Source organism: Fusarium vanettenii (genome assembly GCF_000151355.1).
Source record: "Fusarium vanettenii 77-13-4 chromosome 4 genomic scaffold NECHAsca_3_chr4_2_0, whole genome shotgun sequence".
Classification (NCBI taxonomy): Eukaryota; Fungi; Ascomycota; class Sordariomycetes; order Hypocreales; family Nectriaceae; genus Fusarium; species Fusarium vanettenii.
The window spans coordinates 2,479,093-2,504,007 of record NW_003315879.1 but is presented as its reverse complement, the minus strand read 5'-3'; the positions used below and the strand labels follow the sequence as shown (position 1 = coordinate 2,504,007).

General features: G+C 54.4%; 6 protein-coding genes across 6 annotated transcripts; 2 read left to right on the top strand and 4 right to left on the bottom strand.

Moving 5' to 3' along the window:
* Positions 1-253: 253 nt before the first annotated feature.
* On the top strand, positions 254-1,262 carry NECHADRAFT_79279 (uncharacterized protein; the record flags this gene model as incomplete). Its single annotated transcript, XM_003052225.1, has 2 exons — positions 254-561; positions 614-1,262. The coding sequence occupies 2 exons, from the start codon at positions 254-256 to the stop codon at positions 1,260-1,262; spliced, it is 957 nt and encodes a 318-aa protein (XP_003052271.1).
* Positions 1,263-1,587: 325 nt separating this feature from the next.
* NECHADRAFT_79278 (uncharacterized protein) lies at positions 1,588-2,879 on the top strand (the record flags this gene model as incomplete). Its single annotated transcript, XM_003052224.1, has 3 exons — positions 1,588-1,858; positions 2,068-2,493; positions 2,779-2,879. 3 exons carry the CDS (start codon positions 1,588-1,590, stop codon positions 2,877-2,879), a joined length of 798 nt encoding a protein of 265 aa, XP_003052270.1.
* A 206-nt stretch (positions 2,880-3,085) lies between these two features.
* NECHADRAFT_37886 (uncharacterized protein) lies at positions 3,086-5,411 on the bottom strand (the record flags this gene model as incomplete). The annotated part of the gene is made up of 5 exons (XM_003051773.1): positions 3,086-3,389; positions 3,446-3,529; positions 3,580-5,085; positions 5,139-5,238; positions 5,294-5,411. 5 exons carry the CDS (start codon positions 5,409-5,411, stop codon positions 3,086-3,088), a joined length of 2,112 nt encoding a protein of 703 aa, XP_003051819.1.
* An 8,884-nt stretch (positions 5,412-14,295) lies between these two features.
* NECHADRAFT_104173 (uncharacterized protein) lies at positions 14,296-16,654 on the bottom strand (the record flags this gene model as incomplete). The annotated part of the gene is made up of 8 exons (XM_003051772.1): positions 14,296-15,249; positions 15,299-15,413; positions 15,460-15,496; positions 15,544-15,965; positions 16,021-16,167; positions 16,227-16,369; positions 16,454-16,542; positions 16,621-16,654. 8 exons carry the CDS (start codon positions 16,652-16,654, stop codon positions 14,419-14,421), a joined length of 1,818 nt encoding a protein of 605 aa, XP_003051818.1. The 3' UTR covers positions 14,296-14,418.
* A 925-nt stretch (positions 16,655-17,579) lies between these two features.
* Positions 17,580-22,162, bottom strand: NECHADRAFT_37841 (uncharacterized protein; the record flags this gene model as incomplete). Its single annotated transcript, XM_003051771.1, has 4 exons — positions 17,580-18,038; positions 18,089-21,853; positions 21,908-22,057; positions 22,112-22,162. Coding segments are annotated over 4 exons (4,425 nt in total), but the record flags the coding sequence as incomplete, so codon positions are not given.
* A 1,252-nt stretch (positions 22,163-23,414) lies between these two features.
* On the bottom strand, positions 23,415-24,445 carry NECHADRAFT_68561 (uncharacterized protein; the record flags this gene model as incomplete). Its single annotated transcript, XM_003051770.1, has 3 exons — positions 23,415-23,853; positions 23,910-24,099; positions 24,146-24,445. 3 exons carry the CDS (start codon positions 24,443-24,445, stop codon positions 23,564-23,566), a joined length of 780 nt encoding a protein of 259 aa, XP_003051816.1. The 3' UTR covers positions 23,415-23,563.
* Between the last annotated feature and the right edge of the window lie 470 nt (positions 24,446-24,915).

Genomic DNA, 24,915 nt, shown 5'->3' with positions numbered 1-24,915 from the left:
CTCGACAGAAACTCAATAATCATCTACGGCGATGTTTGACAGATAAAATTCACAATATGGCCATGGAAAATCACAGTTTCCTCCATTTTATCCCCTCTTACTTTAACTGATCTGTTTCGGTATCGAGTTGAAATTGAGTGCCCTGATTGGTCACTCACCGATGCCGGCTCCGTAGCTGGTCGCTCACCGAGAACCCGTCACTCTTGACGCGAACGAAACTCCCAAACGATTCCTTCTTCACCATCACGTCAAAATGCCACCAGATCCAATTCTAGACGAGGACGAGCAATACGCTTCCTCTGAGGACTCCGACTTCGCCCCAGATGCCGCGCCCGACCAGACTTCCGACCATTCTGGCTCCGAGGATGGCGACAACAGACCGAAGCGACTAGCAAACAGCCAAGAAGCCGACGAGGCTGGATATGATAACTCTGGCGACGAGGCCATCATAAAAAGAGGAGAGAAGCGACGCAAAAGGACACGCGGGAAAGGGACCCACGGCGACGAAGATGAAGGGGGAGAAGGTGGCTTAATCAAGACTCGAAGGCAGCGGGCGGCAGAGTAAGGGTGCTTTTCAGAGTCCGATAGGCATGGTTTGCTAACATTGGCACAGAAAAGAAGAGCGCAAATATGCTACGAACAACGAGCCCGTCACCGTCGACGTCGATGCCCTCTGGGCGCAAATGGTTTCTGGAACCTCGACTACTGAAAGCAAAGCCGATAGCTCGAATGCGGACAGCAAAGATCCAGAGAAACAGGGCGAAAATGGTCAACCGACAGCCGACTCTTCCGCCGCGGATGATCCTTCAACCATGATACGAATCAAGCGCACATATAACTTTGCCGGTCGGGTACACACTGAGGAGAAACTCGTCCCGCGCGACTCGGCCGAAGCCAAGCTGTATCTCGCATCGCAAGACCCCGAGGCACCTACAGATAGCTCAACAAAGCAAGTCCCGAGAAAAGCCTTTCGATCAGCTTTCGAGCCCCGGATCGATATTCTACCTCAGCGAGCAGACCTCAACCTCGGAATGGCCGCGCGAATCAAGGCGGGCAAGGAAGCCCAGGCCAAGAAGCTCAACGTAGTGGAAAAGAGTCGCATGGACTGGGCGGGCTACGTGGACAAGGAGGGCATCAAGGACGAGCTCGAGCTGGCGGGCAAGTCCAAGGACTCGTACATGGCCAGGGAAGACTTTTTGGCAAAGAGCGAGGCTCGGAGAGACGAAGAGTCGAGGAGAGCAAGGTTGGCTGGGAAGGCCTAAGTTTTTGTTCAGCATTACTGGCGTTGGGGATAATGATACCATGGGTCATGTCATGCACCATAGGGAAGGACGGTTTCACTTCAGGTCTAAGCTCCCTAATAAAAGCACATATGTAGAATAGACTTGGTTTACGCCATTAGGATATGAATGTACCAAGTCAAATTGACTTGGTCTCTGTATATCTCCTGGGAGTGGCTGTCTTGATGTTATCGTATCTATGGTGGGGCAGCCTTGCAAGGCTGAGAAACACCACCCAAAAATTTCCATGTCGACTCCCATCCAGCCTCTTCCTTCACCAATCCACAACCAACAGACCTTGCCCAACATGGCCGTTCTAGGCAAGCGCAAAGCTCGTTCCGAGCCCTCGATCTCTAAAGAAGACGCCGCTGCCATTTTCCGCCGGCATTTCGAAGCACAATTCGCACCGCTACCTGGCGCAGATGTCAAGTCCAAGTCAAAAGCTACGAAGCGCGACACCGAAGATGAGGACGCAACCAGCGTAGATAGCGATGAGGAGGAGGATGACGAAGAAGGATCTGAAGACGACGATGAATGGGGTGGTCTCTCTGAGGATGAGCAAAGCGAGGAGGAAGAGGGTGAGTCTCGCAAAAGCAGCCATGGCGAGAGATGGTTAACATCAAGCAGAAGTTTCAACGATAGAGGTCGTAGACCACTCAGGTGCACAACCACCCAAGCCGACTACAATGTCAAAACGAGAGCTTAAGGCCTTTATGGTAATTATTCAGCCTCCCTGTCTATTCAGTCCTCTAAACTAACACATCTACTCAGTCATCACGTCCCCCAGACCAAACTTCTCGCAAAACCGAACCATCGACAACACCCGCAACCTCCTCATCTGCACTCCCCGAAGACGCCCCCTCTCTCCTAGCCCAAGATCTCGAACTCCGCCGACTCCTCGCTGAATCCCATCTCCTCGCCCCGGCCATCAACGGTGCAGGACATGCTGTTGCGGCCAAGGCATTCGACACCGGTCGCACCCGCAACAAGGCAACCGATCTACGCATCCAGGCCCTAGGTTCCAAGATTTCCATCCACAAGCAAGAGAAAATGCCCATGAACATGCGCAAGGGTATCGTTGCCGCAGCAGGTGCACGTGAGGCAAAGCGCAGGAGAGAAGCCAAGGAGAATGGAGTCATCCTCGAGCGCGAGACAAGCAAGAAGGGGCGACGGGAGAGGAAAAGGGACTTAGGTGTGGACCGTCCTGGTGTGGGTAGGCTCAAAGGAGCCGAGTTGCGACTCAGCGACAGAGACATCAGGGGTATTGAAGGGACCAGAGATGCATTTGGCAGAAGGGGAAGAAGGTAGACATGGGCCGGGTCTTCTTAACATCACAAGCCTCAGGTGCAGGATTATAAAGTCAAATTGCACAAACATAGTTCTCTCTCTCTCTAATGTGCTGTACATTCGACCATGTCTGGTCAAGAACACATGTTCTCAAGTCTGATGTCGAGACATTTTGTCTCTCTCAAGAAAGGAAGCAACCATATATATACAGGTTGCGTCCTCTTCACATCCCGCCTCAATGCAACACTGTTCTCCTTCATGTCGCTCAATGCCCGTAGACAGGAGCTTTTCCCTCAGGCCATCCGAGCATAAATCTATCAGGTTCTCATCTTTTAACCTCCGGATGAGCGCTTTGAACCGAAAATAAATGAGAATAAATGAAATGTAAAGACAAAGGAAAGTCCAGCGTAGGACGAAAGAATACCCATTGCAAATTCGACCCATGTGTGAAGCCATAAGTCCCTTGTAGTCATAACCCAGGTGCAAATGAAATGACAAATTCGTACGTCAGTCAACCGTTACATCATACCGCTAGCATTGATAGCTGCCGGCTGGCTGATGGTCATGGGCATGCTAAGAGTTTCAAGGCTGTTGAACGGTTGTGTGGGTGCCATGGTTGTGGGTGCAGCTGTGTTGCTCGATGGTGGGGTCGAGCGGTTGGCAACAGCGTTGAGAGAGCCGGTAACGTAGGCACTATCGGAGTGTGGTGAAGCCTCCTCCAGTGAACCGAGGTGGTCCTCGCCAGAGAAGTCCTCATCCTCCTCGCCAGAAAGGTTGAGAGGACCGTCAGTGCCGTCTTCCCGACCGTGAGTGCGCTTGTGTCTGAAGCAGGTGTTAGTCTGAGTAATCAGGTGGGAGCTAAGAGCAAGGGAACATACTGCGCCAGGTTGTCTGATCGAGAGAATGCCTTGCTGCAGTGAGGGCAGATATAGGGCCTCTCCTGGGTGTGAGTGCGCACATGTCTAGTTGATTAATTAGAATAACTTTAATAATACAGGACAGCAGTACCTACCGCTTAAGATGCTCTAGGCGCTTGAAGAGACGGCCGCATGTGGGGATGGGGCAGGAGTGAGACTTCTGAGGGTAGGGTCCGACCTCCATGACAGTGGCAGAACGAGCGCGACGGACCACACCACCGCTAGGGGCGGGGACAGATCTTCGCTGCTCGCTCATAGAACCTTCGCTGTGAAGATCCTCACTGGCAAGCTGGGGGAACTCTTGCTGGTGCATTCCCATGGGGTTAGCCACGGGGCTACCCTCAACAGTAGACAGGGGGGTGCCGTGTCGGGACATGTCCCTGTGGTGCTGGCTGTTGACCGAGACTGCTGAGGCACTGTAGGAAAGACCAGGAGGAGAGTTATCCGCAGACTCATCGCCCTCGGCGACGGGTCCAACGGAGGCGGACACAGACCGGCGAAGCTCAGAGGGTCTGTGGGTGTGGGTGGCTGCTTGGGCCGGAGCAGCCGGGGTAGGAATTGCCGACATAGTTGGGGGGATGGATGAACGCCGTCTTCTCTGCTTATATGTCGGCGAACCTTCGATCACAGAGTAGACGTTGTTTGTACCATAGGGACGAGAGAACTGAGGTCCAGCCAGGTTTGAAGGGGGCAGCTGGACCATACCGTTGAGACCACCCATGCCGGCCATGTGGTCAGGAATGGCAGAGTACAAGCCAGTCTCCTCGTTGGCGATGTACGCAGGCTCAGCAGAGATGCCCAGTGCCTGCTGGGGAGGCGTGATGGGCTCGAAGGAGATCCCTCGGTTGCTGTAGTCTTCGTATTGGGAGGAGACGAAAGAAGGGGCTGGCGAGTACTCAAGACCATAGGCGGGCATAGAGGCGTGTCGCTGGTGACCCTGCGAGATGGGGACACCGTTCTGGTTGTACTGGACACGGGTGAAGTCAGGTTCCCTCTTGACGGGGACGGGCTGGGCCATCGGATTGGCAACCGCCATCGCCCCATATGGTACCATTGCGTCCATCCCCTCCGCCAAAGGGGGCATGGATTGGGGCATCATTGTCGGGGGAGGCATCGAGTCCATCGCCCTCATCACTGGGGACGTGGACTGAGCCTGAGAAAAAGAAGCCTGTTGGGCGCTGAAGGAGGATGAGTTGGCTTGCTGGGCCTTGGTCAGCTGCTCATAGAGCGACTGAGACGAGTCGTATTGGAACGAGAGTGCGGGCTCGCTGACGGCGACAGTGGTAGCTTCCTGGCCCATCTTCTCGCGCTTCAAGTCGCGCTCCAGCGCGTCAAGGAAGAGGCGGTCATGTGGCACGCTGTACCAGTAGAAGACCTTTTGCTTCTTTTGGGTTCGGATGCAGTTGTTCTTGTAGAGGAAGTCAAGGAAGGCGCTCTTGGGCTCTTCCAGAGAGGCATCGGTTCCTGACTTGAGGTTTCGGAGGTCAGAAAAGATGCCTTCCTCGAACTTCTTGGAATTCTTCACGGGGCGGCCAAAAGCCTGGAATCGAAAAGACAAGCATCGCACAATGTCGGTGCCGGAGATGTGAAACAGGTTGTTCCTGCGCGCACAGTTAGTCACCCTGCCGAAGCGCCCGAAATCTCAGCCACCTACCAGAGAACGCAGGACACATATTCGCCTGTTGGCAGAAGAAATCGGCGAATGTACTGGTCGGGCTGCCAATCGACGGGAGCGGAGATGAGGAAGTATTTCACTGAGTACAGAGTCAGCTCGTGTGACTGAGGCAATTTAGTAGCAGCCAAACTCACAGTTGTCAACCTGCTGCAGCGCGACCTGAGCATCATGAGGCAGAGCTTGCTGAGCCTCAGTACTCAACATGAACGTCTCAGGCTTCTGAGGAGCCATGGCTGAATGTTGTGAATACATCATGTGCTGTGTTTGAAGAGATGTCTGGGATGACGTGACCGGGCGGCCAGTCGTGTCGTTGGCGCTCAAAGGCCCGGTGAGATTGTCGAAGTGATTCGGTGCAGTTCAATTGGATCGCAAGTTGAGAAGCTGTTGTCGACAAGCAAGATGTGATGAGATGAGTGTGTCGATTGATGGCGATTGTGGAAGGAGATGGTCTGGCGCAGCCTAGATCCGAGTGGAAATAAAGATGATTTGAGATGATGCGTCTTGACCAAAATTCGAGACCAGCCCGGAATAATGGAATCGCTGCGCAATGCGATTCAAGACCCAGCTACTACGTCTAGCGAACGAAGCTGGGAGGCGTCGAGGGAGCAACCGTCAAGGCGTTTGGGCGATGGTGGGGGATCGAAGCCGTTGTTTCGCGCGAAACGAGGGATCGAAGCCGGATTAAAGCTGTAAGCGAACAGGAGAAACAAGAAATGAATAAAAAGGATCAACAGAGCCAAAGAGCAATGTTCATCAAAGCGAGCAGCGACCTCGTGATGGTGTAAGAGAAACGAAGGACGGCTGACGGCGAGGAGTCGCGTTGAAGATGAACCTGGAGCGTCGAGGGGGGGAAGGAGGCTTCTGTTGAAAGGGAAGAGAAACAATAAGTCTGAGGGCGACTCCGGAATGGGGCCGCGGAGGATGTGGAGCGAGGGGGGGAAGGAAGGGAGAGAAAAAATGAAGAGAAAACAAAACGACAGAGAGAAGAGATTTCAGAGAGGAAATCCGAACGGGCGGGCGAGGATACACGGGGGTTTAATGAGTTGTTGGTGGTGGGAGCGTCGCGCGCGGACGGGAGAAGGTAATAGAGGGCGAGAGGGAGACAGACTGGACTGGGAGTGGGAGTGGGATAAGGCAAGGTACCTTTAGTGCAAGCCCAGGCGCACCTGCCCGGGTGGGTTGGGATTGGATAGGCTGGACGTGGACGGACTGGGCTGGATGGATGGATGGATTGGATTACTACCACCTCGAGCACGCGCCAAAGGGCGAACGACGGAGGTTGTGAGTGCGCGAGCGAGGGCGGGAACTGAGGAGCAGCCACATACCACGCACGGTGCTTTTTAGGGGAGTGAGGTGGGATGGAGGGTGGAGGGGGAGGTACCGCAAGTACCGCTCAGTTTGCCAGGTGGAGGAGGGCTTGGTCGTCAGCAGCGGGAGCGGCGGGCCTGCCAATGAGGGATACCTGGCTGGGGCGTATCGTCTGTCTGGGGCATAACAAAGCACAGTGCGAATCTGGACAGTGCTATTTTGTTCTCCTCCACCATGGAGGCCAGGCCGCGCCCGCCAACTTGGATCATCACGCTTGCTTGCTGCCATGCCATGCCGCGCCTCTCCACCCACCACTAGATTTCCATCGAAATCTGCTGCTTGCTATAGTCCTCCCTCCCATGTCATTAATTCATTCCCTCCCTCTCGTCCGCACTTATACCACTAGCATTGATCTCCTCTTTGTCCGGATGATAGAACCCCTGGTCATGCAAAAACTGGGCCGCCTTGCTTTTGGCCAGGGAGGGTAATGCCCATGGCATGGCATGGCCGACAACAACAAAACACCAGCAAGCTAGGTACAGTGCCGGCGCCATACAGTACGACGCCATGAGCTTGTTGTTTCTTTGGGGCCGTCGTCAAGAGGCTTGTGCCCCAACGCGTTTGGCTCTAATGTCATCTTTTTTGTGCCTCTGCACAAATTCCCATGCCCGGAGACCACGACCTGGGCTTGGGAATCGGCGCTGGGGCGCGTGGGCCGGTGGATGCACCCGAGTGTTTAATATCGCCGGTATGTCGGTAGGCGGAAGGCGTCGAGGCAAATCTTGGGTGGCTTTGCTGGGCTCTTCGCTGATGACCGAGCACACAAACCAGGATAGCACAGAAACAAGACTTCCCCGGCGGCACACGATGGATCAATCGAGGTGGATGTCAACAACACCAAACCAGGGGGTTCGTCATTGGCTCCCCTTATTACCAGGTACGACATTGAGAGAGCTGGTGCCACACCCCTGCTTCAACAACCCACACTCCCTTCTGTGTCGGACGAGACTGACTGAATGGGTTTGGGGCCGACGGGGTCGACATGGATGGCGGAAACAAATCCAGAGTTGCATCTGCTGGGCCGTCACTTTCTTTGCTGTTGTTGATCGATGTCTCTCAGTCATTACAACGATGGAGACGGTCGAGGGGATGAGGACTGACAGAGCAGAATGCAAAATGACAAAGCACGTCGTCTGAAACCTGAACCAGAAGTGGTTCATGGGCTGGCCGCATCGTGCCGCCTGTCTCAGCCCAATAATTGGATCCAGAGACCACTCTGAAGCCTAGCTCCAAGATTCCCAGGGCCAATCTAGGCCAATCTCCAGGCCGCTGCATATTGTCCAAACACCGGGGCCAGTAGGAGCTGTTGAAGGGCAGTGTGTGCAAAATAAGGTAGGCGGCACATGGCCACCTAATCGACGGGGAGAGATGCCATATAGCCCAACGCAACATCGAACAACACAACTCCTCTTCTGAACACCGCGCAACCCGCGCTCAAGTTGGCTCAAGAAACATACCCACTCGTCAATACATCGGCTTCTCAACCGGCCATTTCTCGCATCGACCGTGCCAAAGATTAAGACTGGGGGAGTGGAGTATACGAGATTGGCAAACCAATGCTAGTCTGCAAGAACGAAGCCATCGGACTTGTTAGCGTCGTCGGCCAATCCTGGACGCCGTCTTCTCTCATCAGATCAAAGAGGTCAAAGTTTCCCGCAGATACCAACAAGACAAGGTGGCTTTTGCCGGGCCACGGGCTTGTACTCTTGACGCATTTCCAGCTCGTCAGGCTCGGAATCAACAACATACCGCAAATGCGGGTTGAAGATCAAGCTAAGAGCTGGGGGCTACCGGACCTCGCGTGGCCTCCCCCAACGTCACGGTGTCTCTGCCGTCGCTGGGCAACTCCACTACGGATGTTGCTCTTGTCTTATTACAACATGAGCAGTCCGTATTAGTATGGTGACAACGCGAGCAATAGAAGTCGGGTTAAGCTGCCCCTTGAGAGAGGTCGCGTCGGTCGAGAAAAGGGGGATAAGCAATGTCTCTGCATCTCGCAGACCATGTATGCGGGTGTTTGATTACCTAGCACAAGCTCAAATTATCTCTCGGTTGAGGTGAGGTCCAGGCGGAGATGGAGGAGGGTCTGTTCTCCCTGCGGAACGAGCATAACTAGCTGATGAAGCATATGGTTCAGAGATAAATCAGTCAGCCATTGCAACTGCATATGCACGACATAAAGGGTTTATTCACAAAGGCTTGTGCGAACGACGAAGCATTGACTCTTGTTCGGCTGCGCTAGCTGGGTTATACAAGAATCCATGTGGAGAAAATCGAGCAACGGCCAGCCAGGTGTGGGTGTCTTGGAAGTGACTCTGCTCCCACGTTTCTTCCAGACATTGCCAGATAAACGGCTCTTCAGATCATGTCCCAGAGAGTCGCGACTCAGTCGGTAAAGGGACTTCCCAACTCGGATGCCTGACACAAGTCGACATGGGGCATCATGGAGGGAATCAGGCCATGGACAAGCCACTAGCCGGGCTAGAAGGTGGTAAACGCATTCTAAAGCCGGCCAGCGGGGAGATGCACCCATGGATGAGAGACCAGGGCAACCCAGGCTTGACAAACAATCCCCCACGGTGTTTGGCGATCCTCGGAGAGTGTTTTCCACCGTGTGTGCCGTGCCGTAAGTGCTATCCTCTCTAATATTCTACGGACGCGTTGACAATGACAGCCCAGCCTTTGAAATTACCTTGGGCCAGCGGCAGAAGGACACGTCTTGATGCCAACTTTTGATTTGGTCCCCATGATGGGTGAGCCAGTTGTTGAAGGTGCTTCGCTGCAGGACAGGGATGTGCTTTGAAGATTCCTCCATCAAAAGGCCGACAGAAACAGGATGACTGGCACGCGCATCCCTGCGGGAGGCTGTGTCGACACGGGGGAAGGGGTCCCTCTTCAAGATGAAACGCGCCCGCAGGACTGCATCAGAAACCTCGTGCTCGTTTCGACGCTGGTGCGCTAACAATGCTGGGCTTCTGAAACCCTCACACCCTTTCAGGCTCCCGGTTCCCAGCACCCAGCAGCGATTTCACTGGATATCCTGGGTTCTGCCAGCCCAGTGAGTGGTTGGGCTGCTCGGGTCTGTTGACATGATGTCGAATCAATGGCATCGCAGGCTTCATGGGCATGGCATTGATTGGATGGGAGGTGATGGTTTTGTGGGCCAGAACCTTGGATGCACACCAGCCGGTCAAGGGTTGGGAAATGTCCAGACGTGGATTTCCCTCCCTCTGCTGAAAGACGACGACAAGTCATGGATGACTCTGACTGTGTGAGCAAGCCACTCAAATCCTATCCATGCCAGCCAGACACACGAGAAGGATTTGACAAAAGATATCCGTAATACTGTGGCGTTGGTTGCAAGACAATGGGAGATCACAGCACACTCGATCAGGTTGCAGATGAGAGCATGGCACACGGTGGGAGAAAAGCCAATAACGGCCTGCCGGCATCCAAGGGAGACAGCCGTTGGCGTCATCACATGCTGGTTATTGGAACCTTTTTCTTCTCATCTGGGGCCTGCAGCAAATGTTGTGGGACAATGAATGGATGAATGGCGAGAGTCGATATCCTGCAGTGTGCAGTTTGCTGATCACATCCTTTCCTCACTCCCCCGCTTCTTGGCCAGGCTCATTGACTCGAATTTCTCACGATATCACATCCCACCAAAAGAAGCTCTCGATCCAGGAACCAGATTTCCTGGTCGGCGGCAAAAGGGAGCCAGAGACAAACGGGATGGGATGGGTTTGCATGTGGTCAGGGCATGGTAGCATCGGTTGCGACACCATCTGCATTGCCCCTGAGCAATTTTAAAATTGCACTTGGGAAGATGGAAGCGACCCGACGACGGACGACTCGACTCGCACGTGAGAGAGGCATGATTCGCGCCGTTGCGGGCCGGGGTGGGTTTGTGTCTCTGTGAGTTTGTCTCTGCATCTGTCAAGCTGTCTGTCTCTGGTCCGTTGCTGGAATCGCTGTTGGAGACACGAGTCGGTTCCAATGTGGTCGAAGCCCTAGCCTTGGTTCAAGTCCGGCACACGCCGTTGAACTTTTAGATCGACATCTCTGGTCTTGTCTCATCTGACACAGCTCAGATCTGGCTGGCGTCTAGCCCACCAATGCCACCTCCAACGGTGACAGCAACTGGGCCTCGCCCTCGTCCTCATCTTCTCCGCCTGAATTCCTGTTCCCAATCTGCTCCATCTGATCCAGAGGGAAAGAAAAGAACCTTGTCAACGGGCCGCCACAACGCTTCAACGCTGGCGTTTCAGAAGCTGGTGTGTGCCCAAATTTAGGTTGAGCATCTTGAGAGATCCAATCACATTCCTGAAGAGCTTCCCTGTCGGCGATACGCAGCGTTTCTGTAGCGAGGGGCCCCATCCTAGGCCCGCAAAAGTGGCCCAGTTTGAGCCGTGTCTCGGGCTGCTGATTGGCTGCCTCAGGTTCCCACACCAACTTTCATCTTCATGCCTTCTCACCTTGGCTCTCGCTCACTCTCCAACCTCTTGCCATCTGATCCCATCCCATCCCATCATCAAATCAACCTGAGCCAGAAATAGCATCTCGTCACGACAGCCATGATCAAGGTGTAAGCGGTCGCCGATCGGGCTGTGTTTCCGGCGGTGGATCGCTTCTCACCAGGGTTGATTTGCCTCGCCTTGCTTTACTCACCGCGGAATCACATCGTCATGGATTAAGTGAGAGTGATCAAATTGATGAGAGCTGGATATCAACGACACCCCTCACACACACACACAGCGCTAACTGGCGACTTTAGTCAGGGGGCTCCAGAAAGGGCCCGAATATCACCCATCTACTCCAGACCGAGCTCGAGCTTATACCGGGCTGGCGCTTGACTCGCTGCGGGAGGAGCCAGAGACAGCTCGCTAGCATCTCCATTGCTTGCTAGACTGGGTCCCTCGAGGCTGGGGATGAACCGCTACGGAACTGTGACAACCCGGCGCTCTGGCCGAGGTCAGTTCTAGGTTTCTCTCGCCCTGCTGCTGTTGCTGCTGCTGCCCCAGCCCGAGTATTTTTGCCCATCTAGCGTCGGATCTTGCCTGGGTTATCTCAACGGTAGAACAGACTAACAACCTGAAACAAGCCAAGCACGAGCCCGAGATCGAAACAACGGCATTGTCCTTGGCCGTCGTTGCGTTGCCACCACTACCGTTACGCTCTGCCACTACTGCAGGTACTCACCAAAGGGAAAGAAGTTTCTTTTCCTGCGAGGGAGTGGCTGGTGAACTCGTCAGTTTTTGCTAGAGTTTTCGTCACAACTCTCCCTCTTGTCGGAATCTCTCGGGCCAACACATTCAACTGTTGACCTCTCCTGATTTCCAGCACTCAAGTCGGTTACAGCCGGTCCGACAGACAATTCTATCTTGGGTGTCCCTCAGGCCCTGTCCCATTCATGTCCTGCAGAGGCCGAAACCGCGAGATAACCCCCTGCTCCCAGCTCCCAGGAGCTGAAACGTCCAAGACCCAGCCACAGGTTCTTCCAGAAGATCTTGAAGCAAGCACTTTACAACCGGCTATCAAACTTCTCGCCTCCAGATTTGTTTCTGGGGTATCAGGGGGTTACGATCCGGTTGACATTCCGCTCGACCTTGCAGATACGACCCGTCGATGGCGCAGCAATTCAGTTCTCCCCTTGCCTTCCCTTGACTCGTGCCTCGGGCGTCCAGGTGAGCCCTGATTGTGGGTTGTGAGGGTCTCCTCCTCACGCAGTTGAGCCTAGTGGCGAGTGACGGGGCGCTCTCGACTTGCAGATGCTCCCTTGACGTTGAGCTAGTGAGGCCAGCAAGGTCTGGATAACTCCGCCGGCTTGGCTATTCCTGTCCCCGAGCGTCCTTTTCAGGAGCCTGTTGTCCCAAAATGGAGTCTTTTTGGATATCTGAGTGCAACCTCGCTCAAGCGAACGAGATATCTCAAACACGATGCTATGACTCTGGTGTTTGATCGCCACCTGTCTCCGTGCCGAGATCTTGAAGTTCCAGGTCTAGATGCCGGTCTCCGGTACAGGTGCGTCGTCGGAGGGGCGACAAGAGGGCATCGTGACCGTCGACCAGGACCCTTCTCGGCAAGCCCTCGCCATCTTGTTTTTCAGCGCCACTCTATCGTGATCTAGCTCGACCACCCCCGCCGCAGCTGCATTGTCAAGCGGCCGGGACACTTCCTCGATCCAAAGACGGATCCGAGCCTGGACCGCACGTTCCATTGAGACCCCCTTATTGTGAAACAGGTCAACTTGCAGAGCTTCCTCAAACAAGCATCCCCGGTGCCGTGGCATAAGACTTGCCAGCGGTAAACCCACAACCCTGCTTGCCCCGACTGGCTGCCTGCCCGGCGGCAGGTCCGTCACACGTCGCCTTGTTGCTGGACTGGGTCGCCACTTGGAGGAGTGTCAAGTGAGGGGCGGGGGTGGGATGGGCTCAAAGGCCGGCAAGCTTGTCAACCTACTCGATGTATGTGGGTATTCGTGATTCAGCTCTCGAGGTTTGATCTACGTTCACAGTGTGTGCTTCGCTGAGAGGTTGAGGGGGCGTGTTTCATAGGGCTTGCCCACATAGAGAATTCTCCGAGTGGGAGAGGCCCATGGCAAGGGCCAGGCGCGTAGCCGTGGTGTAACAGACGAGAGATGGACGATTTTTTAGCATCACTCACCGGTAATAACTTTACTTGCAAGGTCGTATCTATCAGCAAAGGTTCCTGCAGTAGTGTCTGGTTGGATGGCAGGCTGTAGACGGTGAGAGTCACGACGGTGGAGCGCATGATGGGACATGAGCGTGCCAAAGCGCGGCTACTGTTACACTGGATGGAACATGAGGGGGTAGACACGTTGAATCAAGATGGATCTCTGTCATGTTGGAGTAATGGCGACAGATGTCGACGAAATCTTGTACGGGATGTTGTTGTTGGTGGTGTAGGGTAGCGAGATGAGATGTTCACGCGCGACTCGACGCAACGAATGTTGGTTATTTTGTGATGAAACGGCCTTTTACTTGTTTCATTGTAGCTCTGTGAACACTTTTGCTGTAGTTCTGTTGATCTGGCATTTCATTATTTGACATTGTTATACTATGTAGTTAAATCAGACTGACGTTGAAATTAACGTTGTTAGTTGGTCACAGATCGAAGAGGGACCAACAACCCTCCATCACCTTAATAGTCAAAACCAACAACAACTTTGAGATCAACTTGTTGGTTAGTGGCGTATTTAAAAAGAAACCATATAATTAGCGAACGGCAAGTAATTGAAACCGGCCACAAACAAACTTGGCTCAATGGATCCATCCACATCCAAACATTACCAGAGCCAACGCTAACTGTCTCCTGTCCCGTCGCCTTGGTACCGAGTTATGTCTTTACAACTCGAAAGCGTACTGCCTGTAAAAGTGATACTCGGCTATCATGAAAAGAAAAGATGAGGATTAGCGTCGGTAGTTGTCAAACCATCGCCGTGTGGGTTGAGACATTGTGCGACAAGTTTCGCGGGGAAGCGAAGCAATTCTCGACTCTCATCGCCCCGTATATCGGATAAAAGATATAAGAACGATCTCACCCGTGAAGCCTGGGCAAAGCGATCATAACTCGATCTGAGTCCGAGAGTTCAACCCTGCGCATATATAAACATGATCAACTCAAATCTTCACGGCGTCAAGTCTACCTATAGTTTGCTAGATCAAACTGGGCAACAAGGACTCGAGGGTATATCATAAAATCACACGAGCCGAAACAATCACGAAAAGCACAGGAAAAATCCAATGGGGACATCAAAACGCAGCCTTTTGAACACCCTATATACATATATTCGCTACAACAATCCACCCAACATGATAAATCTCCAAGCCGCTCAACAAGTCGGCAGAAAAATCGGCAGTTCCTGAACTCAGGACCTGGCCTCCTCGAGCTCGAGCTCAAGCTGGCGGATGCGCTCGCTCTGGTCCTGAGAGCCCGAGCTGACCTTGCGCTTGAGCGCCTCGACCTCGGCGGCCAGGTGACCGATCTGCTGGCTCTGGGCGCTGATGAGCTTGGTCTGACCCTCGAGGAGCGACTTGATCTCGGCGAGCGAGCTGTCGCCGCCGCTGCTGGGCGCAGGAGCAGCAGAGGATGACACGGTGCGGGAGGGAGGGGCCGAGGAGACGGGGGACTTGATCGGGGAGGCTGGCTTCGCGGCGGCAGCGGGAGTGGTGGTGGCGGGAGCCTGAGTGGGAGGGACGAACTTGGCCACAGGGGCGGCTTGACGCTGAGCAGGGCGCGAGACCTCCTCAAAGCTCGAGGTCTCGTCCTCGTCGTCCTCTTCCTCCTCGTTGTCCTGGTACTTGGAGGCCATGGCGGAGATGGAACCCTTCTGCTCGTTCATGGTAGGAGGAGGAGATCGGACAACGGGAGCAGGCTTGGGCTCCTCCTTCTTAGGCTCCTCCTTCTTGGGCGCGGGCTTCTCAGCCACGGGGGCGGGAGTGGCAGCAGGGGGCTTGTAGTCAGAGGCAATCTCCTTGGGGGCACCACCCTCATAGACACTCTCGAGGTCAATCTTGTTAGGGATACCAGTCTTGCCGTCGAGCCACTCCTTGGCGCTGGCAGCAGGGTGAATGCCAGTGGCGGGAGGGAAGATGTCGGCCTGGAAGGTCTCGGCACGTCTCGGCACAGTGAAGGAGATGGGCTCAACGTAAGAGTCGTTGATGGTCTTGTAAGCTCTCATGACCTCGTTTTCGTGCACCTTTTAAGAGTGAGAAGAGTGAGAGTGCAGCTATGAAGGAGAAACCTACGTTGATGCCTCGTCGGGGCATAAAGGCAATACCGCGCTGAGGGTCGCCAGACTTGTACTCGCTGAGGAACTCGAACTTGTCATTCTCATACTCAAAGTATCGAATGTTGCCGTCACTACGTTTGTTAGAAGCGCTCTCAAAGAGTATATAACAGTACTCACCCCTTGCCAGCAAGGTACAGGCAGTTTGAACCATCATCTGTCAGACGTTAGAAGCTGGCGCATCCACAATCTCGAAAAACATACCCCAGAAAGGCATGCAGACACCAGAGATGGAGTCCAGCATGGTGAAGCCGCCGATGGGCTCACTCCTGCCCGGCTCCCACAGGGCTATTTGACGCTCGCTCATCCTCGAGAAGCCGGTGGTGGCGAAGCGGTTGTGCTCGCCCATCCAGACGGCGCGGCTGTTCTTTGCGCCACCGTGGCCTGGGGCCTCGTGGACGGGCTTCTCCTGTCGGACATCCCACACCCGAATCTTCTTATCGCGCGAGGTGGTGACGAGCATGCTGCCGCTGGCGTTCCATGACAGGCTCTGGACGATGTCGTTGTGCCGGAGCGCCAGGGGAGACTGGCCCGTGCCCACGTCCCAGATCTTGACGGTGAAGTCGCCCGACGCCGACGCCAGGATGTTCTCGGCCGAGGGGTTGAAGAGGACCTGTCCGACCTTTCTTGAAAGGTGTTAGTATCTCGTGCGTGCGCGGGGGGTTGTTGAGAAGGACGAACCTCGAGTGGCCAGCCAGCTTGCTCACGGGCGCAACATCGACGATATCCTCGGCGTCAGTGTGAAGAGTAAAGCCCTGGGGGACCTCCCAGATAAAGACCTTGCCATCTTCCGACGCAGATGCGATGATGTTGTCGTTGAAAGGGTTCCTCGGACTACGTCAGCATCCTCGTCCGGGGGTCGAGCTCAGGGGTGAGAAAAAGCATACCAATCCGTGTCGAGAACAGAAGCGGTATGTCCACGAAACAGCGGGATCTGGTCGGGCACTTTTCCTCGCTCGTTCAGGGGGATAACGGCGAATGCGCCGCCGCCAGATGCATCCCAATTGACTGAGAGATACTCGGGGTTGACCTATAGTGATTCCCAACCACCCCTATATCAGCTGGTGGAACCATGGATGGCAGCAGCGCTTCACGAGCGCGCGCAAAGACGCACCTTGACCAAGTTTGTGTCCCAAGCATTTCGGCTGATGTGGATGTTGTCGTAGCAGAATTCCTTTCTCGTCGACTTGCCAAAGACGTGTCCTGGGGAGCGGCGTCAGCATGTGGGTGTTTGGCGCAACGCAACCTATGCGAGTTTGCGCCCATGGACACGGCACGTACGGTACTTGGAAGCCCGCACAAAACGGCCAGCCATGATGAAAGACGGAGGAGGGGTCGGTCGAGTAGATGACGAGATGGGAACGCAAGCGCAGCGAGAGTCGGCGTCGTTTCACGAGGGAGCTTCAACTTGGGCAAAAGATGCCGTAGGTTGGTTGTAGGTTGTATGTAAGATGGATGGCAGCTCAGTTCAGCTGCCCGTGTACGTACGTCCCTAGTAGGTAGGTGGGTATTATGGATGCCATGCCTGTGCAGCACAGAGGGTCCGGGTACCTAAGCTACAGGCTGGGTACTACGTAGTAGGTGTCGTATTCCAAGGGTTGAGCCACTGTAAATCACGCTGCGCCTCGGCGAGCTCCCCACTCCAAGCCCAAAGTGGATCGTGTCACTCTTCACCCATGGATTGCTCGCATGAGGAATGTGCCAAGGGACATCTTGTTCTTCAGTCACGTGCCCACCCCAACCACCATCACAGCAATCATCAACTCTTAGACACAAACACTTTTGCTCATTCTCTTCGTTCTAAGACATTCATTATAATCCTCATGTTACAAACAGAAATTCCTAGACGCGCAGTCGCCGGGTGTCTCCCAAAAAAACAACAAACCAGTAAAACACAATAAAAAAGAAACCTGATCCCTGCCGACGCCTGTAAGTGCATAAACGGCTCCATGCTCCCCCTTTCCATCCTCATCCAAGGTCAAACACAGCTCGCCTGACTCCAAACTAACTCGGACTGTGCATACTTCATCAAATTAATACCACAAACAATGCTGAAATCAATCAATCCCCTAACCTTGTATACCATCCAGAAGAAGCGAAGAAGAGCAGAGAGGTCTGTCTGGCATGTCTGCTGTGGGTCCTGAACTCCTGGCTCAGGCTGGTCGTTTTTCGTTTGGCGCTCAGCACCTTTTCTCATGCTCGTCCATGTCGTAACCGCTCAATATCAGGGCATCATAGTCTTAGAGGAACATGCTCTTAGGTCGTGAGTTCACTCGGCGTCCCGATGCCCGTCGGCGCAGTTGCTCTTCTCGTCGAAGAACCAGCTGGCACCACTTGGATCTTGCCCGTGGGCCCGAGGGGTCATCTTCAGGACTGTCGCGGCCGACAACGTCGGCGAGCACCTTCATCCAGCCTTCCTTGTCTTCGGCCGTATCTGCGTAGAAGTCGATGAGCTCGCCGTTGTTGAATCGGATACGGAATCCCTCCTCAACAAACATGTAGCCCTCTTCATCTTCCGCAAAGGCTGAGCGGCGTCGTCGACCGCCTCTACCCGTTGTCTCCTTCTCCGTCAACGCTCGACGGTCATCGATCAACCGCTTGGCATTAGCCAGGTTGATGGTTGCTCGAGGCTGCCGGGTCGCCTCATGGTAAGCAGTGAGCTTGGTGCCAACAAGCTTGAAATATCGACGGCGCCAGTACTAGATTCATGTTAGCTCTGAATGTCATGGGGATTTGACATATAACTTACAGGGCAATCGCCACCTTGCTGGCTCAGATGACCCTCCCAGTTGCGGGACATTCTCTCCTCAGCAGCCTTGAGTTCTCGAATGCACGAGTTCATGCTCTTAGGCATATCCTCATCCGTCGCGTTCTTGGGTCGGGGGACGAACAGAAGCTGGAGCTCAAGCTTGCCAACCTTGTAAGGAGCGCGACGCACAACTGCTGTGTTTCCACGCTTGCTCTTGACGCTGGATGCGAATCCAGCCTCCTCGGTGGCCCACTCGTTGAAGCAGGCAACCTCGGCCATGTAAGGCCGGCCAAAGCATCGGTTCTCGTGCTCTCGAAGGCAGACATATGCCCTAGCGAAGCTGCCGTCCTCCGCAGCTAGAGGCGATAGAAGCTCATACGCTGTGGGAGGACCAGTACGCTGCTGCTTGACTTGTGCATCTCTTTGCATTTGCAGAGCGCGCTCCTCTTCCTCTCGCTGACGGAGCTCCAGCTCCTTGCGCTTCTTGGGTGACGCAAACACTCTGCTGAAGGTTGACGTCTTGTGCTTGTGCACCTTGGCAGCAGGAGGTGGTGGTCGAGCACGCTCAACTGGCTTCTCAAGCTTGACGTTGAGAGTCAGCTGGAACTCAAGGTCGTTGGGAACAACAAGCTCAAACTCCTGGCCGATGGGTGCGTTCCGCGCCAACTCAAGCCATGCGGTCGTCACGCAGTGCACGCCGTTGTCCAGAGTGAGGCTGAACCAGGTACGTTCATCTGCTTCTGTTAGATATGGTCTTTCAATGCTCAAGGGTGGCAACTTACTCTTTGGAAGGGGAAGATCAAGGTCCTTGACACCCATAACCTTGACAAACAGACGACCTCTCTCTCCGCTGTCTGGCGTCGCCATCTCGAGACCAAAGTCTTCCTCGGGAGCCTGGGTAACTGCTGTCGCATTGCTCTCCTGTCCGGGCAGTGGGGGAGCGGGGCCGATACTACCACCCACGCGCTTCCGCACACTCCTAGGGCGCGGTTTGCTGTTCCAGGGCTCGACGATGCATGACATGGGGCGATCCTGCTTAACGGGTGAGTTACCGGCCGATCGGGCGCCTCGAGGCTCGTCCGTGTCCTTGTCACTGGCGGTGACAAGCTTCGTGTTTTGTCGCATGAGGTAGCCGCGCTGACGACGAGTCACGTTAGCATTCAGTTCTTTAGTCTGAGGTTGATTGGTGGCAGTAGACGCTTGTCTGCTGGGGCTGTAATTATCGAGAAGGGATTGTTGAACATAGGAATCGTTAAAAGCAACCTTTTGTGCCTCAATGACTCTCTCAAAGTCTTTGTCTAGGCTGAGTCCGAGCTCAAGATCCAACGTCAAGCTGCGGTTCTTGAAACTGGGGTGTCGTTCGATAAACTCATCGCCGGTAAGCAAGAGACCGCTGTTAATGTCCTTGGACAATCGCTTGCTATGCTTGTCCGGGATCGGTGGGACGACGGGCACCTCCATGCTGACTTGTCGACGGGCTTCTCGCATCGAAGCAATGTCGGAAGGTGTATTTGAGAGTCGGGTCTTGAGCTTTGAGCCACCCGTTGCCTTGATAGTAGCGGAACGCTCAGGAATAGCAGGCGAGATCTTCACCTGGGGCTCCTCGTCCTCAGATACATCGGCGGGAACGGGATGATGGATGACCGACTCTGGGGTGCTGGGACCGTCCTCGTACTCATCCTCGGGCTCACCCCATCCAGTGCCATCATACTCTGGCTTCGAAAGTGGCTCAGGAGTGAATGGTCTTTGCAAGAAAGCATGGGCATCGGCCATCTTGGGAGCCTCTGGCTCGACCTTCTTGTCCTCCTTGACAGACTCTTCCTGTTGAGGTTGTGGCTCGGGCTCAGGGAGCATGTATGACTCAAAGTCTCGCGAGAATGAAGCATCCTTGCCATCTGAGTTGAAGGATGGGAGAGATTCATCCAAACCACGTGGCAGAGTAGGGGTGGTGGCACGAGGAGTTGTGACTTCATCTCGAACCTCTTCAACAACAACCTTCTCGGTCACCTTCTCAACAACCTCTTCAGCCTTGGCGGTCTCGGCAGTTGGAGTTGGCAGCGCCGGTTCAGACTCAGAGTAGTGGCTCTCGCTGTCAGTATCCACAGGTGCGTGGAGCATGTCCTCCTCGAGCTCCTCGTCCTCGTCAAAGTCCAAGTCGGAGTCCTCGTAGAAGTCAATCTCATTCTCAGGAAGTCGGGTAATGATGACACTGCCACCTTCCTCATCCGAGAGCTCGTCCATAGAGTCCTCGGTGGATGGAATAGGTACATCAGGATCCAAAGGAATCTGTCGCTCAGGGCTCCTGCTGGGGCTTCGCGAACCAGGAGGAGACGAGAAAATGTAGTCCTTGTCCTGATCAGGAGTCTTGGTTCCATTGTTGACCTTGCGCATGATGGAATCACGAGAGATGCGAGGAGGAAGCTGGTAGTCCTCCAGGGCAGAGATGTCGCCAACAGCGTCAGCATCATCGCCCTCAAGGGTCTCGGTCATGCTCCTGGTTGATTCAGGCTCGGAAATTGGGCTGCTCAGTCGCTCACGGCCATGAGCCCTACGAAGGCGTCGCTCGCGCTGTTGCACCGCGGCGCTCTTGCCATCATTGTCGTCAGACAACATCATAAGTCGAAGTCGCTCTTCCAGAGACATTCTGGTGTTGCCAATATTGTGGATGTCGGACTTGCTGGTGGCAGAGGCAGGAGGGGGAGACGGCAGATTTCTATGCGCACCAAGCATCCGCTCTGCCGTCGCTGAGAGTCCAGGTGACGCGGGAGAGGAAGGGGCAGAGTTGTTGCGCGAGTGGCTAATGAATCCAGGGAGAGGCGGTAGTGGCCGGTGCTCGCCACTGGAGGTGCAAGAATCAGTGCGGATGTGTGCTGGACGGCCGGCAGATGCAACAGAAGGTGCGTTTTCAGGCATAGGGCTGCCATCATATTCGCGAGGTCCATCGCGGTGCACCAGGGGGCTCTCTCCTCTCCAGTCGTCAGGGCCAACAACAGGAGTCTTATCCGTGTCCTCGAGCGACGCATCGAAGCTATCACCCTCAAGATCAACGTGCCCAGGGTCGTAGAGCACGTCGTCATCATCGTCGTCGTCAGACTCATAACTTCCTTCCCGAGAGTTGGTGCCAATGGATGAAAGATCAGGAGTCGCCATCTCGTATTCGTTGATCTGGGGAGGTGCAGCGTCAAAAGTCACGCTCTTCGCATGACGATGCAGCGAACGTCCCGGAGGCAGCTCATGGTCGTCGCCGGGTGAGTCCGCAGACCAGGTGCCCGTCTCCATGTCGAAGCTACTCTTGTATCGATGTGAGAGAGACGACTTTGTGGGCGATACTTGGTCTCGACTCGGGGTAAGGGGGCGGTTCGGTGATCCAAGAGACTGGGGGATGGAAGATTTGGTTGGGCTCATGGTGGGAATGCTCGTCTTGCTTTCGCTTCGGGTGTGGGTGATAGATGGGCGTTCGTTTGTGGAAGCTCGGAATGAGCCAGTCGATCCGAAAGCGTTCCCTTGGACCTTAGCGAGGGGTCTTTCAATCTGAGGAATCCGAGTAGGATCATATTCCTGCTTCTGCTCAAGAGCCAGAATATTACTGTTCCTGACTCGAGAAGCTCTCTGGAGACGCTCGATCGAGGAGCGGCGGTTTGGGGATGGGGAGCCTCCTCGTCCATAGAAGTTTTCCGAGTTGCGGTTCTGCCAAAACAGTCGTGGGGACGACACAGACTCAAGCGGCGATGACTGGAATGGTGAAGAATCGGGGTTTCCTGACTTCTGTGCCACGTGTGAGCAAGATGTAAACAATGCAGAGACATGTTTACAACGTACCTTGGGAGACCCGTTGGACGGCTTGTGCCAGCTGGGGGAGTTTCGCCGCATCTCGGTCGGCGAGAGCTCCGACAGCGGGCGAGGGATCCCGCTCGGCATCTTGGAGGGAGATGTGTTTGGTGTGTTTTTGGTGATGCGCAAAGGATGCACCTGTGCATGTTTTGGTCAGAGACAAAGAAGGGCAGCTAGCGCGGGACAACATACCTGTTCAGTGGCCATGCTAAACCAGTTGGTTGATGGTCTTGTCGTGTTGGTGGCGGACTATCAACGCATTGGTATGCGGAGAGGAATACAAACAAAGAAATGTAGAGGGTGGGAATGTCGCGACTCGGCGTGAAGCTGCCCGGGTGGGAGAACGAAGGCAAGGTAAGTAAGGCGACACGGGGTCGGTTTGTTGAAGAAGGAAACACGCCCTTGGTGTAGGTCAACAGACGACGGCTCTCTCAAAGGCTCGACGACCGACTCGACACTGAATATCAGCGATATGTTGCTGTCAAGAAATGCGCAGGTGGGAGAGTGCTATGGCGAGTTGATGTGTTTAAGGGAAGTGGTGTCTAGCCAGGCAGGAGAGTGCGCTGATTGGATGACAAGAAAACAAACACGGGCTGTGTGCGGAAGGCGTCGCCGGGGCAACAGATGCAAGAGGCGAGCTAGAGTCGGACGTTGGAGACGCTAATCTTTCTGTTACAATGCGCCGGGATGCTAAAAGGCCTACCCCGCCCCTGCTGCAGCGGCTCCCCTCCAGGCGCTGCAGAGAGCTGCCCTCCGCCAAAGCCAGCGTCGCAGCGGTACTGGGCTGCGCTGGGCTCCGCGCTACACAGGCCCCGTAGTCGCCATGGCAGCAACGCATCCAGCTGCCGCGCTGGCAGGCCTATTGGTTGGCCATTCTGGCATGATCCTTGGTCATGGGCTACGCAGTGTTTACACTTGTTGTTGTTGCCCAATTAAGCTTCCTCATCATGACGTTTTGCTTTTCAGTCACCCATGGAGATGCAGAAAGCTTACTGCGTTGTGATGGGTCTTGTTGGGAGCGAGCTGATGTTGATGGGACTGGACCTGATCTTGTGCCCACATTCACATCACACACATACACTCCATCTCTCTTCCAGCTTGCCGGAACTTGAGAAACCTCGAGATCCCCCACTCCTCAATGGATGGCTCCGCTAGTCTTAGACGATGCCTTTGCCATGTCTTGCATCTCGATCTTCCCGAGCGCCAGTTGAGGTCATCTCGGCACTAGACTCTTCTTTGCCGGCATGGGTGTGGCCCAGACAAACAATATCCACACCGTCACACCCTACACGCTTCTCAATCAATGTTTGTTTCTCTCGCACGCTGGATTGTAAAACTCGGTCCTACCATGTTTAAGCGGGCTTGTGTGGCGGGCTCGTCTATCAGCAGTGTTGCTGCAGCTAAAGTATCCTCGTGACTGGACGCCAGAGTCTGATGTGGTTTCGCATGAACATTTTATATAAATTCTCTGGCTCGAGATTGGACCCTGCATTGGCTCGCTGGCACTTTTATTGTCGTATTTATGCGGCCGTCACAAGCTGGTCGCATTGTCGGCCTCGCCCCCGAGACCTTTCAACGCCCTGCTGTGGAGGCTTTGTGAATGACAATCGTCAAGGTCGTCTATAAATGATTTGCTGTTTTCCCTCAATTCCCTTGCCTCTTGTTCCACTCGACGCAATCGTCAAACTTGACCCCTGAACCCCCAAAACAGTCCAATGCGCTCCCGATTGTGAGATCCACCTTGCCGTTGCTGAGCCGCTTCACGGCCTCTAGGTCTTCAAGGTGTCGACCACCGCCGGCATAGGTCACCGGAATAGTGCACCACTGGGAGAGCCGCTCCACAAGCTTCTCGTCGATGCCCTTTTGGAGACCCTCGTTGTCGGCGGCGTGGATCAGAAACTCGGCGCAGTAGGGTTCCAGAGCCTTGATGGATTCTGTCTTTGGTCAGCCAATATTTTGAGACATGTATCCAGACATAATCTAGACATACCTTGATTGACTTCCATATCGGTAATTGTCTGCCATTTGTTCATGGCCACAAACCAAGAATCTTCGCCGCGACGACGGCAGCTCAGGTCAATGACTAACTTGCTCTTGTCACCGCCGAGCGCCTCCAGGACCGCATCCAGTCTTGCCTGACTAAAGCGGCCCTCCGGAAACAGATAGGACGTGATGATGACCTGTCGGGTGAGCAGCTGTTCTGTGCGAATCGGTCTGATGGCATACCTTTTCCGCGCCTGCATCCATCCACTCCTTTGCATTCTTGTCATTGATACCGCCTCCAACTTGAAGACCACCTGGCCAAGCTTGAAGGGCCTCCTTTGCTGGGCCATCATTGCCTGGGCCTAGCATGATGACGTGGGCTCCTGAGAGCCCATTGTCCCGGTACAGCTGGGCGAAGTGAGCCGGAGGGTGTTGCGAGACGAAGTTTGTCTGCAGGGCCGACGAAGAACTATCGAGAGTTCCACCGACAATCTGCTTAACCTGACCGGCGTGGAGGTCAATACAAGGACGGAAGCGTGTCATGTTGAAGCTTGAAGTCGTCTATAACTGGGATGAGTCAAGTAACAATCTGCTCATCAAAAAGTTGGGCCAAAAAGTTGCAGACAAGGTGGGGTATTGGCGTTTTCAGATCGTTGTGCTACATGTCCATGATGTCAATGAGCTTAAATGGCTCTCACTTTGTCTCGCAGGACTTGAAAAATTCATGTGAATGCTGGAATTGAAGTAATTAAATGCGTGTTGCTAATGGTCGTTTCTTTGAGTGAGAGAGATGTTTCAAGCCTCGCCGAAATGGCTGTAATGAGCCCTTCAAGTCAGGTTTCACCTCCGTAGGCATTAAAAGTGAATGGCTTTCCTTATGTAAGAGCGAGAGCTATGAGTTCCGATACTGGAAACATGGTTTTGAGTGAGATCCATATCCTTCTCTCATCATGTGCCAACGATTGTGGTGAACAGCAAAATGTCAAGTTGGCCGATATCGCAAGACCAGGTCC